Source organism: Rhinatrema bivittatum, chromosome 8, assembly GCF_901001135.1.
Source record: "Rhinatrema bivittatum chromosome 8, aRhiBiv1.1, whole genome shotgun sequence".
In the NCBI taxonomy this organism is placed as follows: domain Eukaryota; kingdom Metazoa; phylum Chordata; class Amphibia; order Gymnophiona; family Rhinatrematidae; genus Rhinatrema; species Rhinatrema bivittatum.
Genome location: NC_042622.1, coordinates 73,710,780 through 73,726,578, shown reverse-complemented (window position 1 = coordinate 73,726,578; position 15,799 = coordinate 73,710,780). Strand labels below are relative to the sequence as shown.

Genomic DNA, 15,799 nt, shown 5'->3' with positions numbered 1-15,799 from the left:
GAGACCTCCCCTATGCGTCTATGGTACACGGCTATGGTGCTGACATGGACTCTGATGGAGGAAGTTTGTAGACCAGCCTCAGAGATACCAGAGGTAGTCTAGGAACTTCGTAGTGGGGCAGGTAAAGGGATCAATTTCCTTTGACGTGCACCATAAGGAAAATCTTTTCCATCTGGAGAGATAAGATTTTCTGGTAGAAGGCTTTCGTGAAGCTACGAGGACTTGGAATACAGTGTCTGAGAGGTTAAGGGGTTGAAGAATTAGCCTTTCAACATCCATGCCGTCAGTGACCAGGCCTGAAGGTTCGGATGGCGGAGCTGCCCGTTGTTCTGAGTTATCAGAGACAGATCCGCTCCCAGGTGAAGATGAGGCTGGACTGAGAAGTTCCGAAGAATGGGAAACCACACCTGCCACGGCCAGTAAGGGGCTATGAGAATCATCAAACCCCTGTCCTGTCGTAACTTCACGAGAGTCTTGCTGTTGAGCAGAAGTGGAGGGTATGCATATAGGAGATTTTGGGACCACGAGAGGGTGAAAGTATTTCTTGGTGGTGTCATGAAACTACGATGTAGCGAGCAGTAATTTTCCACCTTGCGGTTGTGACATGACGCAAAGAGGTCAATGTGGGGATAGCCCCATCGCTGGAAGATGTCTGCCACAGTGGGATTCAGGGACCATTCGTGTGGGTGAAAGGTCCGACCTAATTTGTCCGCAAGTACATTGTCCACGCCTGCCAGGTAGGTCGCTCTCAGGAACAGAGTGAGAAAGAGCCCAGGCCATATCTGTGCCACTTCTTGACATAGCAGATAGGAGCCCGTGCCGCCCTGTTTATGTACCACATCGCTATCTGGTTGTCTGTTTGTACTAGGATTGTCTTGTTGGATAGGCAATCCTGGAAAGCTATCAGGGCATACCTTATTGCTCTGAGCTCTAAAAAGTTGATTTGATATTGTGACTCCTTTGCAGACCAGGTTCCTTGAGTTTGTAGGTTGACGACGTGGGCTCCCCAACCGAGGTTGGAAGCATCCATTGTTAGTGTCACCTGAGGTGCTTGAGATTGAAAGGGCAGGCCCCTGAGAAGATTAGACTCGTGTGTCCACCATGTCAGCGAGAGACGAAGCTGTCTGGTGACATGGACAATGTTGGACAGTGGATGATAGGCCTGGGACCATTGAGACTTTAGGGTCCATTGGGTTACCCTCATGGCCAGGCGAGCCACTGGAGTGACATGTACCGAGGACGCCATGTGACCTAACAAGGTGAGAAAGCGGCGAACTGTCGTGAATCAATGAGTGAGCATTAAAGTTGCAAGGGTAGCTAGAGTATGTGCCCAATCCCTTGGGAGAAAAGCTTTTGCCTGTAGGGTGTCTAAGTCCACCCCAATGAAGGAGAGGACCTGTGACGGAACTAGATTGGATTTTTGGTAGTTTACCAGACATCCTAGTGATAGTAGCAGCTGTAGGGTTAGATGGAGGGAGCATAGTACCTCCTCCTCTGATGGGGCCCTGAGCAACCAATCGTCTAGATAGGGGTAGACATGGATACTCTTGTCGCTGAAGGTATGCTGCTACTACCGCCAGGCATTTGTTAAAAACATGAGGCGCCGAATGTCAATACCCGATACTGGAAGTGTCTGTGACCCACCAGGAAATGGAGGTATTTCCGATGAGATGGTGTTATTGCTATATGTGTGCAAGCGTCTTGCAGGTCTAGACAGCAAAGCCAATCTCCCCTTTGAAGAAGAGGGAGGAGGGAGCCCAAGGTTACCATTCTGAACTTTTCCTTTTGTAGATGTTTGTTTAAGGCACTTAGATCCAGTATGGGATGAATGCCTCCTGATTTTTTTATATCAGGAAATACCGAGAATAGAACCCTTGTCCCCGTTGTAGAGGAGGAACTGGTTCTATGGCATTGGAGTGCAGGAGGTTTGTAACTTCTTCCTCCAGAAGAGGTGAGTGATCGGATAAACCCCTCCACAGCCGAGGTGGGGAGTCCGATGGCACGGAAAAGAAGTTGAGATGGTAACCTTGAGACACCACAGAGAGGACCCATTGGTCCGTGGTGATCGTGCGCCAAATGGTGGTGAAATGGCACAAACGACTGCCTACTGGCAGAGACAGTAGCGGAGATTGACTTGTGCTCTCTAGTTGGGAGTCAAAACCCCGACGCAGAGCCAGACTGCGGAGCTGGTTGGGCCTTCTGTGGTCTGGGCTGGCGAGTCTGACCCTTTTGGTATGGTCTGATTGGGCGACTGCGAGATGGTGGAGGAAAATACCTACGAGCTTTATAGGTGGACCGTTTAGGCTCCCTTCTGAATGGCCATTTTGAAGTGGAGGAAAATTCAGAGGGCAAAGACGAGAGCTGGCGAAAGGTCTCGTGGTGAACCTTGAGCTGCACGACAGTCTCCTGAATCTTATCTCTGAAAAGATTATCACCAGTGCAGGGGAGATCTGCCAATCGCTCCTGGACTTCAGGTTGCAAATCGGAGGATTTGAGCCATAACCATCTTCTGGCACTTATACCAGCTGCAGCCACTCTAGAGGATGTATCAAAGATATCATAAGCTGCCTGGACCTCATGCTTCCCAGCTTCGAGGCCTTTCTTGAGGATGGCATTTAGTTGATCCTGGAATTCATCAGGCAAGAAGTCAGAGAAGTCCTGGATAAGTTTGAAGATGTTCCTCGTATACTGCATCATATAAAGCTGGTAAGCAGCAACATAAGAGATGAGCATGGATCCATGAATTACTCTGCGCCCCAAGGCATCCAGGAATCTTTGCTCCTTCCCAGGAGGAGCGGAAGAATGAGGCCTAGGTCTTTTTGCCTTCTTCTGGGCAGATTCCACCAGTACAGAATGGTATAACAACTGGGTTTTTTGGAATCCAGGAGCAGATTGAACTAAATAGGTGGCATCTGTCTTGCAATTCACAGGTGGCACTGTCCCTGGATGCTCCCAGTTGCGTTGGAGAAGTTCCAAAAGGACTTCATGCACCGGTATGGACATCACCTCTTTGGGGAGGGATCTACAAACTGTAGTACTTCAAAGCACCTTGTGCCTGGAATCCTCTTCAGTCTGAAGCTTAAAAGGAATGGCCTCAGACATTTCTTTGATGAAACTAATGAAGGACAAATCCTCTGGTGGGGAACGTCTTCTCTTGTCTGGAGGTGATGGATCAGAAGGGATATCCCCAGTATCCTGGGAGTCCGAGGAATCATCAGACCAGGGTTGGTAAGATTGGCGTCTGAGGTGGCACAGACAGCATCGAGGGAGGAACCGAGGAAGGGCGATGCGGCACCGCAGGAGGAATAGGCGTCAGTGACCTCGGTGGATGTTGTGGTGGAATGATTCCTGATGGTCCTGGAACAGGCTCCGGTATCAGTGATTCTTCATCGTCCGATGAAAGGGGAATCAGCATCGAAGGGAGCACCGGTGACTTTGGAGACACCAATGGAAACGCTCCGATGAGCATGTATAACCTGTCCAGGAGTGGAGCTAATATCGGGGACATCGGGTCGACAACAGGTCTCTGAGTCTGTGCCGGTGCTGATGGAGGCGGGAGGCCTTGCAGTGCTTGGATGACTGGCTCTTGAACCATCCGGTTAAATTCCTCATGGAAGGCTGGTGCTTGGAGGACCAGCTCCGGAGTAGGAGGCTGCACTGGCGTCGCCAGAGGGTCCACCTGTGACAGTGGAGTCTCGGTTCTCGGTCCCAGTGATGATGGGGAACGTCTCGGTGACCCTTGCTTAGAGGAGGATGGCGGTTCATCCGTGTGGGTCTTTTTCCCTCGGTGGTTCCACCGATGTCGATGTCAATGCCTTAGCCTGATCGACAGACGAAGCATTCCGGTGTCTGTGCCAATGCTTCTCCCGGTGCTTAGGTTGGTCAGGCACCGAAGACCGTCTAGGTAGATTTCTTCGGCAGAGAGGCTGTCAGACGGGAATCGCTGGATGCCGGTTGGTGCAGAGGCATTGACGGCGACTGAGTCTATGTCGCCGATGACTTGGAGGGGGTAGGCTGCTTAGTTTGGAATAACAACTCCATTTTTTCTAAGCGAGCTCGGCGGCCCTTGAGTGTCATTTGGGCGCAATTGGTACAATTCCGATGTCATGGGTAACCCCCAAGCACAGCCCACATACCTGATGCGGGTCCGTAATGGACACCACCGAAAACCCGTCGCCATCGAATTTCAAGAAAATGTAACTGCGATGTGGTCGGTGGCCATCGGGCCTAGAAGGGGAACAGTCGGTAACTGACCGCAAAAAATAGAGGTAAAGCCTTACCTTACACTTCTGCGGTATTGATAGTCGAATGGGGGACCCCAGATGGGGTAAATTTGACTAAATTTTTGAAAAAATTCCCTGAGGAAAAATCCTGTCATGAATAGTTGTGAGAGCTCCTCAAACCGCGTGGCTACTGCTGCGCGGAAAAAAAAGAGACTGAAGGGGACCCCTGCTGGATGCAGAGTTAGGTGGCATGCTGGGCATGCTCAGTGTGCCAAGTCAAAGTTCTAGAAACTTAGACAAAGTGTTCCGTGAGGGCTCCATCCTGATGATGTCACCCATATGTGAGGACTACCATCCTGCTTGTCCTGTGAGAAATATAAAATCATAAAATCAAATATAATCAAATAAAATTTTAAGAGACTATATCATAAACCCAAGTAAAATTATTAGGAAAGGTTAAAATAATATAAAATAAAGGCAAATTTAAAAGTAAAATAAATATCACTCATCTAAGACCTATAATTTTAAAAATTACTCATATCTGCTATACATTATTTTCAATCATCTCCAAATGCCTGCTTAAACAATCATGTTTAAGTTTTTTCTAAAGGTCTAAAAATTGGTTAGGTAAAGAATTCCATAATTAAGGCCCAGCCAAGAATTCCATAGTTTAGGCCCAGCCAGTGGTAAAGTTCTCTCTCTCACTTTATTCAATCGGGCTGATTTAGGAGATGGAATAGATAAAAGCCCTTTATTCCCTGACCGCAAGTTACGCTGTGGGGTGTGAATAAGCAGTGATGCATTTAACCATTCAATATTTTCATTGTATATGTATTAAGTACAGTACTTTGTACTGAATTCTATATGTAATGGGCAGCCAGTGTAAGTCTTTCAAAATCGGAGTAATGTAATTATATTTTTTTGTTCCAGTTAAAATTCTGGCTGCTGCGATCTGTAAAAATTGAAGAGGTCTAAGAGAGGAAGAGGGAAGGTCTAGTAACAGGGCATTACAGCAGTTTATTTTAGAAAAGATCAGGGATTGCAGTACAGTCCTAAAATCATTAAAATGTAATAGGGGCTTTAATTTCTTTAAAATATGCAATTTATTAAAACCATCCCTGATCAAATTTGAAATTGATTTCTTCATACTGAGTTCACTATAAAGAACTATCCCAAAATCTTTGGCATGATCTACAACTACAAAGTCCTGTTGATCGATTTTATATTTAAGAACATAAGAAAATGCCATACTGGGTCAGACCAAGGGTCCATCAAGCCCAGCATCCTGTTTCCAACAGTGGCCAATCCAGGCCATAAGAATCTGGCAAGTACCCAAAAACTAAGTCTATTCCATGTTACCATTGCTAATGGCAGTGGCTATTCTCTAAGTGAACTTAATAGCAGGTAATAGACTTCTCCTCCAAGAACGTATCCAATCCTTTTTTAAACACAGCTATACTAACTGCACTAACCACATCCTCTGGCAACAAATTCCAGAGTTTAATTGTGCGTTGAGTAAAAAAGAACTTTCTCCGATTAGTTTTAAATGTGCCCCATGCTAACTTCATGGAGTGCCCCCAAGTCTTTCTACTATCTGAAAGAGTAAATAACCGATTCACATCTTTCCATTCTAGACCTCTCATAATTTTAAACATCTCTATCATCTCCCCCCTCAGCCGTCTTCTCCAAGCTGAAAAGTCCTAACCTCTTTAGTCTTTCCTCATAGGGGAGGTGTTCCATTCCCCTTATCATTTTGGTAGCCCTTCTCTGTACCTTCTCCATCGCAATTATATCTTTTTTTGAGATGCGGTGACCAGAATTGTACACAGTATTCAAGGCGCTGTCTCACCATGGAGCGATACAGAGGCATTATGACATTTTCCGTTTTATTCACCATTCCCTTTCTAATAATTCCCAACATTCTGTTTGCTTTTTTGACTGCCGCAGCACACTGAACCGACGATTTCAATGTGTTATCCACTATGACGCCTAGATCTCTTTCTTGGGTTGTAGCACCTAATATGGAACCCAACACTGTGTAATTATAGCATGGACTCACAATTTAGTCTATTACATAATAGAATTATTCAGTTTTTTTCTGATTAAGAGCTAATTTCATGTGTGGCAACAATTGCTCAATGGAAGAAAGGTATATTACTAACAGTTTCAATGCCTCTTCAATTGAATTTGTCACTGGAATTAAAAACTGAACATTGGCATAAATAAAATGTGTTAAACCTAGTCCAGACAAAAATTTACAAAGTGGAAGCATATATAAGTTAAAAAGGGTAGCTGACAAAGAAGACCCCTGCGGACTCCTGTAGATAACGTTGTTTGTTCTGAGAAAGAAGTTACTATTTTAACTCTATATGACCGGTTTTTGATATATGATTCAAACTAGCAAAGGGTTTTACCTGAATACCAATTTCAATGAGTCTTTAGATCAAGATATCACGATCAATAGTTGTTGTGATGTAGAGGGAAGTTGAGCAACGAATATACTCAATCAAGTGAGGTCACTCACCCGAATGGCAGCTGAGTCTCTAGCTCCCCCTCAGCCACAAATAAATCCTCCTCTAAGTCAACGATCCGTCGGTCGATCAGCCTCAAAAGCACAGGACCCACAATAGTACAAACTGGGATGTCGGTAAGAAAACAAATTGCCGACTTACATCAATTCTTCTACGAGGGTGAACCTGATAAACGCACTCAGACTTTCCAATATATATTCCCAGGTATCTAATTTTTGCTCTAGCCCATTTAAAAGGAAATTTACCTCTGACTGCCCAGACTAAAGTCTCCATGAGTGAAATATCCAATATTTCAGATTTGTCTGTTACAGACACTCATGTCTTGGCTGGTCGACAGTGCTGTACCTCGGTCTGCTTTCTTTTCCTGTGCTGTGGTGGTCTGGCGTATCACACTTTGAATTGTGAGGGGACATTATAGTGTCACATGGTTCAAAGTGCAACACTACAGCCCAGTACAATACAGGAAAATGAAGAGGCTCATTTTTCCCAAAACATCGTGAATATAAGATTCCTAAACTTATTCTGAAAAGCATACCTCAGATCTGTAGGCCAGTTGCCAGCCGCCACTATCTCCTTGTTTATAAAATTCCAGAAATGGATCCGATTTACCTAGAAAGTCCTGTCAACAACAATCAAAAAAAGATGAAAACATGGAACAATGAACAACAAGAAGTTATGGCAGTGAATGACAACATAAATCAAGTTAGCTCCACCATTGTCTGTATTAATATTGAGAGCTTCTGCTCACATAAATGCTCATAAGCTCAGCTTAAGTATAACTCCTGATATCAGCAACACCAACACAGCCATATAGGCTCAGTTACAAAACAAGAGGACCGAATACTCCTGCTAGGCTGCTAATACATTGTGCATATGGTAAGAGGGTCAAGAAATCCAACTGTTGTCTGCCTCATTGCTATATAATGTATTCTATACATCATTTGTAAAGTAAAAAAAAAAATATATATATATATTACAATTACCTTCTTGTCCAAATTCCGTGCTTCAGATTCAATTGTGACCACTCTGGTATCTTTGATCTCTTCGGCAAAAATCTGTTCCACGGCAAGGGAAGAGCATGAAAGTTATCTCAATAGATAAATCCTCTGCTTGACAGCAAATTTTTACAATAGGTCAGCTTTCTGTACCAACGTATCAGATACTACCAGAAAAAGACAAAGCTAAAAAACAAGGCTTGTGCAAATGTATTAGGTACCCTATCCTAAATGAATCTTGAGCATGCCGAATGGTGGCAGTTCTGGGTCAGCATCTACGTCTAACCTTCTGCCAAATCCTGCACACCCTCACCCTCCCTTTGTCCCTGTCCATTCTGCCCAGCATCCCTTTTTTCTATCCTCCCTCTCTTCTTCCCCCTACCATCCTCCTTTCTCCATGTCACTACCAGCATCACCCTAAACTTTGCCCCCTTTTTGCAGTGCCCCGCATCTTCTCTTACCTGTACACCAGTATAGTACTGGACAAGGGATGATGATCAGTCCTGGACTCCGGTTTTGTACACAACTTTTACAAGCACAACGTTTATGTTCCTGACTCATTGTTTATGCACATAAAGCTAAGTTTAACTGTAACAGGTGTTCTCCATAGACAGCAAGATAAACCAGCTACACTAGCACGTGACATCATTCAATGGTGCCCAGACAAAAAGCTCTGTAGACACAAAAACCTAGATGGTCTTTCTGAGCTTGCATAGTCCTTCCCGTGCAGTTGCCTGCCATGCAAATCTCCTCAGTGCACATAATAAGTTAAGCTTAAACTCTTAAGGATTGTTTTGCTCATATCCTGGTTGTCCATGGAGAAAGCTATCAGCCACATAAGTGGAGATTCCTCAGTTAAGGGCAAGATATGATTAGTTTGTTATTTTTGCAATCAATCTATATTATCAGATGGTGGAGGGCAGAGCTGAAGAAATTAAATAAGCTTTGAAGAACTGCCTGTGTCCAAGGGCTGCTGTCTTGACACAGAGCAGTCTCTAGATGGTAATGAGCAGTGAAGGTATAGATAGATGACCACACATGGCTGATTCTAGGACAAGTAGTGCCCTGGGCGAACAAAAAAAAAAAAAGGCAATGGCATACCTCGTCTCCAGACATTCTCCCCGCTCCCTCCTTCCTGGTTAACTGCTGCCTTTTTTCTGGCTCTCTCATCCCTCAACAGCCCCTCTCTTCAACCATCCAACTTCACACTTTCCAAGCCCCATCTCTTTACCTCTCTCCTTACCATTTCCCTGCATTTTTTGTCTTGCACCCTCTGCCCAACTTTTCCCATCCTCTCTCTTATCCTCCATTGTCCTTCCCAGTCTTCACAAACCTCCCTATTTTCCACTCTCAACTACCCACCAGCTTTCTTATCACCCCCACTCCCCAGCCCTTCTTCTTACCTCTCCCCCAATCCACCCACATTCTTTTCATTCTCATTCCTTCTCCAGCCTGTTTCCCGCATTGTCTTCCAGTTACTTTCTAGTCCATTTCCATTTTTCTCAAACTCACCCTTTTCTCAGCTCTCACCTTTCTTCTGCCTCTAATTCCCTCATCAGCTCAAGCTCCTTCTCTGCTGCATGCCCTCCTCCCAATGCCAGTTCTTTTTTTCCTATCACCCTGGGTCCTCTCTCATCTTCCATCCTTAATTCCTTCTCCATCTCCCTCAATCCCTATCTCCTTTCTTGCTACGCTCGCCTTCCTTCCCAGATTCAGTCTGCCTCACCCCCTGGATCCTCTGTACTCCCTCTACACAAATGTGGTCCCCTCTCCCTCTCTGTCCCAGTCCTCTTTCTCCAGCCCTCCCCTTTTCTACTTTATGTCCCCCTCTCCCTCTCCTCTTACTTCATTCTAGTCCACCCAATGTACAGTCCTCCCTATTCCTGACCACCCCCCACTCCCACCCTACGTAGATCTCCATTTTCTCCCTCTGGTATTTTTTATTCCACTGTGCCTCCCCCAAAGGCAGCTGTATCCCTTGCACTGAACCTTGTATTTCAATGCATTGAATGAGTTCGTATTCTTCCTATCTTTCAAAAAAAATGTGTGTGTATATTTTTCACTTGAAAGTAACATAGAATTTACTTGCTTAAGTCCCAATTTATCAGGTATGTCAGCCAAATTTAAAAATATGTGCATGTCAAGGAAATTAACCAGTTTACAAATTATTCCACCAATTCACTCAATGCTTCTGCAGGTCACTGAGACCTTCCTGGTTCTTCAGCCTGAATGCCCTCAAATTCACTCGACCTCCCATCCAACCAATACTACAAACACGTTTAATGTCATGCAGGATAATTAGGTGTAAAATTCCACAGATAGGAAGGCAAGTCTATATGCATAACTGTTGGCCCCTAGACACTCCTTTTTTTAATGCATATATATGCTAAATTACATGAATAGAGGATACTTACGCACATATGTGCTACATTTTTGTATGGGTAATGTTTTGAAAATGCACCCCTAAATGAATTCTTTGCTTTGGTGTTTATTGAGAAGGATATTGGGTAGATACTCGTAATGGAAAGGGTATTTAAAGGTTATGACTCGAAGAAACAAATCTTAGTCAGCTTGGAAGATATAATAGGGCAAACTGACAAACTAAGAATAGCTAATCACGTGGATCAGATGATATATATCCCAAAGTTATGCAAAAAAAAATAAAATGTACAAATTGAAATTGGAAACCTATTACTCAGTGTTAGGCGGTTTATAAATTCAAATAAATGTAAATTTGTAACTTATCATTAAGATAGTCTATTGTACTTGAGGATTAGAGGGTGGCCAATAACACAACAATCTTTAAAAAGGGCTCGTGGTGCTACGGTAAACTATAGTGCAGCGAGCCTATAATCCGTGCTGGGAAAAATCAAATAAACTATTCTAATGAACAAAATTACAGAGCATATAGACAGACAAGGTTTAATGAGACAGGAGCCAACATGGATTTACACAAGAAAAACCCTGCCTCATCAATCTGCTACATTTTTTTTTGAAGGGTTTAATAAACATGTGAATAATGGTGAGCTGGTGGATATAGTGTATATGGATTTTCAGAAGGCATTTGACAAAGTCCCTCAGACTCCTGAAGAAATTAAAAAAAGTTATGGGATAGAAAATCAATGTCCAATTGTGGATTGTGAACAGATTAAAAATAGGAAACAGATCAGTTTTCCCAGCAGAGGAAGGTAAATAGTGAAGAACACCAGGGATCTTACTAGGACCAGTGCTTTTTAATATATTTATAAATGATCTGAAAAAGGGAGCAAGTGAGATCTAATTTGTAGATGAGACAAAATTATTCCAAGTTGTTAAATCACTAGTGGATTGTGAGAAATTGCAGGACCTTGCGAGACTGGACATCTAAATGGCAGATGAAATTTATTATGGACAAGTTCAAAATGATGCACATATGGAAAAATAATCCAAACTGTAGTTTGACATATTTTGAATTATGCCATATATACTCTGTACATGTGTATATCCTGTATAAAAGTAGTCTTAGCAGATGTAAATCTATGTATAACCCTCATCTATACTGCATATTGCATAACAAGCTGCATTTGCTTGATACATATAATCGATAAAAATATCTATAGATGTTCATTAGTTCCTTCCGTTTTGGTGGAAAACTCAAAATGTGTGGGGTTTTTTTAATATTTATTTTTATATACCGATATTCGTAGGGCATCATACCGGTTCACATAATTTAAATAAAAAATTAGCAGAATTGGTTAAAATACATCAATTAAAATATAATACATCAATTAGTACCTAAAATACATATCAATACAATAAAAAAACAAATCAAATTAAAAGGTAATAAAAAGATTAGGTGGTGACAAAAATATGTCCAGGAAAGAGATAGCGATTTCATATGTACTCAGCTAAATGCCTGCTGAAATTACCAGGTTTTTAGTTTCTTCTTAAATGTCTGAAAATTACACACAAGCCGTCAGATGATAGGGCGTTCCAGAATTTAGAACCTGCTAACGAAAGAGCTCTCTCTCTCTTACACTATTTAAATGAGCTAATCTGAGAGATGGTATTGAAAGTAAACATATATTAGCAGAACGCAAATTCCATTGTGGTGTATGAAAATGAAGTGCTGGCTGAACCATTTAACATTTTCATTAAATAGCGTTTTTTTGAATCAGAGATAAAACTTTAAATTGGATTCTGTACGTAATCAGTAGCCAATGCAAGTCTTTCAAGATGGGTGTAATATGATCGTATTTCTTAGTACTGGTTAAAACGCTTGCCGCTGCATTTTGGAGCAGTTGGAGGGGCCTGCTAGTAGCTAGTGGAAGGCCCAGGAGCAGAGCATTACAATAGTCCACTTTTGAGAATATCAAAGCTTGTAAAACTGTTCTTAAATCATTGGGGTATAAGTATGTTTTCAATTTCTTTAGATCTTGAAGTTTAAAAACTGATCAGGTTGTTAATGAACCTCTTTAAATTGAGTTCACTATCTAAGATAACCCCTAAATCCCTTAGGCCTGGATTTTCTAAAATTGCAGGGCTTTGTGAATCGTGCGGTAATGGGGGGGGCGGGCCTGCGAAAGCTGGCAGCGATCACACCACTGCGGTGTGATCGCTGCCGGCTTTCGCACCCAATAGCGCCATCGTGAAAGGTGGTGTTATTGGGCATGCTACTGGCAGCGATAAGGGGCTTTACCTTATCGCCGTCAGTGAAGTTTCCGCAGCGCCTGTCCCGATGCCGCCCCGATTCCTCCTCTTCCGGTGCTGACGCCACCCAGACTCCACCCCGATCTAGCTATCCCTTTTCGCGTGCGATAGGGTTAGAAAATAACCCCCTTACTTCGTTAGCTATAACATACCTCGGCTGCATATTGTTAATATCCAATATCCTCTTATCATTGAGCTTGTTGCAAATATACAAAATTTCCGTTTTCTGTTGATTTAAGCATACATTCATTTGGGCTAGTAATTGTTGGATAGAAGAAAGATATATTTCCCATAATTTTAGAGAATTATCAAGAGAGCCAGGAACTGGAAGCACAATTTAGACATCAGCATATATATAGTACGTTAGTCCTAAGCCTGAGAACAATTTACATAAAGGCAACATATAGATGTTAAAGAGTGTTGCAGATAAAGATGACTCTTGAGGTACACCAGTAGAGTGACACTGGTTCAGATTCGAATATTCCAATCTTCACTTTGTAAAATCTATTCTTCAAATAAGATTCGAACCAGCGCAAGGTTATATCTGATATACCAATTTCAATTAGTCTATGGATTAATATTTCATGACTGTGTCGAAAGCCACCGAAATGTCCAGCATAAATAAAAGATAAGATTGTCCACTGTCCAACCCTCTAAGGACTGTATCTGTGAGTGATAAAAGTAGGGTCTCGGTACTAAGCAATGTACGAAAACCAAATTGTGCAGGATATAAGATATTATTATCCAAATATTCAGGGTTATGTACCACTTTTTCCATTAACTTAGCTACAAAGGGGAGATTTGACACAGACCTAAAATTATTAAGATTAGCCACGTCTGCATTCGGTTTCTTAAGAAGTGGTCTAATCATAGCACATTTCTCAGGAAATTTTCCTTGGTCCAAAGATAAATTTATATCAGCGATTGGTCTAGCAATGATATTGGATACTAATTTTAAAGATTTAATTGGAATAGTGTCATATGGATGAGCCGCGGGATTCATCTTTCTAATTAAAATCTCTATTTCAGAGGAAGATACATTCTCAAACGTAGACCATATCTGGTCGGGATTTGTAGGCAGAGAAATCTTCTGCATAGCTACCGAGGAGATGTTATCAATTAATTTTGAAACTCTGTCCCTAAAAAAATATGCAAAATCATTGCATTTTTTTTTTACTGAGCTATCGTGAAGGACAGTCAGCTGATTCATTCTGGTTAGATCTTGAACATAAGAAAATAGTGCCTTTGGATTAAGTTGATAATCATGAATCTTCCTTGTGTAAAAGTTGCGTTTTGCCTTTGAAATATTGCTTCTATATTTGCTGAGTAACGCCCAATACACCCCGAATACACCAGGCTGAGTAACGCCCAATAACGCCCAATACGCCAGGCTCTCTCTTTACATCTAAGTGCTCTTTTAAGATTCTTCAAATCTGAGGTATACCATGGCGCGTTAATCTTAGAATGCAGTTTTATCTCCTTTCTAATAATAGGGCATAATTCATCTGCGAGATCAGAGGTGATACAATCCCAGGATATAATAGCTGATTCAATGTCAGTCATATCTTGGTTCTTAAGAGCATCGGGTAAAGTTTATATTAGATCTTCCATGTTAAGCGATTTACGGAAGTCAAATACTGTTTTAGCAGTAGGATGATTATGAGAAGCTAAATTAAATGACAGTGAGATGTGGATCAATCTGTGAGCTGACCCTGGGACAGATACACATAAAGGAGATGATCTTTCATTCAAAACGGAGTTGAGAAAAATAAGATCCAATGTATGGCCAGCCTTGGGAGTTGGTTGGTCCACAATCTGTCGAAAGCCAACAGCATGCATAGTAGATAGTAGGGTTTCACAATTAGAGGAAAGTGGTTTTACATCGACATGTAAGTTAAAATCGCCCAAAACTATTGCTGGAATATCCATAATCAATATTATCTAGAATAAATTCGGTTAGTGGAGAAGTGTTATGTTCAAGTACACCAGGAGGTGCATATAATAAGAAAATCTGTGAAGAGTTAGATTTAAAGAATGCGTATATTATCCGGTATATCCACGTGTACAATAGTGCCAGAGGTATGCGCAAATTGTAAACAGGCATAAGGTGCACTCTTGTTCACCCGAATCAGTGACTACTTGAATATAAAAATGTGTATAATCTGCAGATTATTTGCGGAAAAATAATGTACATGCTGTTAGATTCCATATTAGGAATCACCAGCCAGGAAAAGAATCTAGGTGTCATCATATTTAATACATTGAAACCCTTGGCGCAGTGTGCAACATTCAAAAAAGGAAACAATGATAGGAATTATTAGGAAAGGAATGAGAATAAATCTAAGAATGTCATATCTCTGTACAATTCCATGGTGCAACTACACCTAGAGTGCCATGTGCAATTCTGATCACTACTTCTGAAAACAAGATATAGTGAGCTATAAAAGATACATAGAAGGCAAACAAAATAAATGGGATGGAACAGCTCCCTATGAGGAAAGGCTAAAGAGGTTAGGGCTCTTCAACTGGAGAAGACATGGCTGAGGGGAGACCTAATAGAGTGGAGTGAATGGGTACATGAAAATTAGTTTATTCTTTCAAAAATTAAAAAGATAAGAGAAAACTCTATGAAGTTACTAAATACAACATTTAAAACAAATTATAGAACTTTTTTTCACTCAATGCACAAATAAGCTCTGGAATACATTGCCTGAGGATATGAAAGGCAGTCGTGTGACTTCCCTCTCTTGGCTGATATATCTGATGATCACTGTTGCCTAGGTGGACGCCTACCCACACGTTTGAGATACTATCTCCATTTGTGAGAGCAGATCCAGTAGCGCTCCTCCTCTCGTGGGTTCCCTCACCATTTATTTGAACATAGCCCCTTGAAAGGCATCCACGATCTTTCCACTTCTTGCAGACTGTGCAGCAGGGATACTCCAATCCACATCTAGCAAATTAAAATCTCCAACCAGACTATGAGCATTTATGCTCAGTTTTCCAGCTTTTCTCACTCAGCTTGATGCTATTCCTGGCCACATTTTCTGCCCTATTGAGCTGATCTTTGTTAATTTTCCACCCACTTCCTGTATTTGTCGGGGGTAACATTCTAACTTTTTTCTGCCACCCCCCATTCTCTAGTTTAAATGCCTTATGACATATAAATTTCATTTTTCACTTAAAATCCTTTTTCCTGCCACAGACAGATGTAAGCCTTCTTTATTATAAAGCTTTCTAATATTTCATATACGGCCCCAGACCCCAATATATCCAAAACCTTCCTTACACCAGGTTTTGAGCCATATAGTTAAGTTGGCCATATGGCTTAGCCTGTCCATGAACTATTACTGAAGAGGCA

The 15,799-nt window shown here is 42.0% G+C and overlaps 1 protein-coding gene across 9 annotated transcripts in view; it reads right to left on the bottom strand.

Annotated features, from left to right (window-relative positions):
* Nucleotides 1–15,799, bottom strand: part of LOC115096893 (copine-1-like) — a 238,687-nt gene that overhangs the window by 58,150 nt on the left and 164,738 nt on the right. For all 9 annotated transcript variants that reach the window (XM_029612135.1, XM_029612134.1, XM_029612136.1 and 6 more), the window contains 2 exons: nucleotides 7,738–7,809; nucleotides 7,290–7,373 (listed from right to left, as the gene is read on the bottom strand). In XM_029612135.1, the coding sequence (XP_029467995.1) occupies nucleotides 7,290–7,373; nucleotides 7,738–7,809 (156 nt within the window). The remainder of the gene's footprint in view (nucleotides 1–7,289; nucleotides 7,374–7,737; nucleotides 7,810–15,799) is intronic.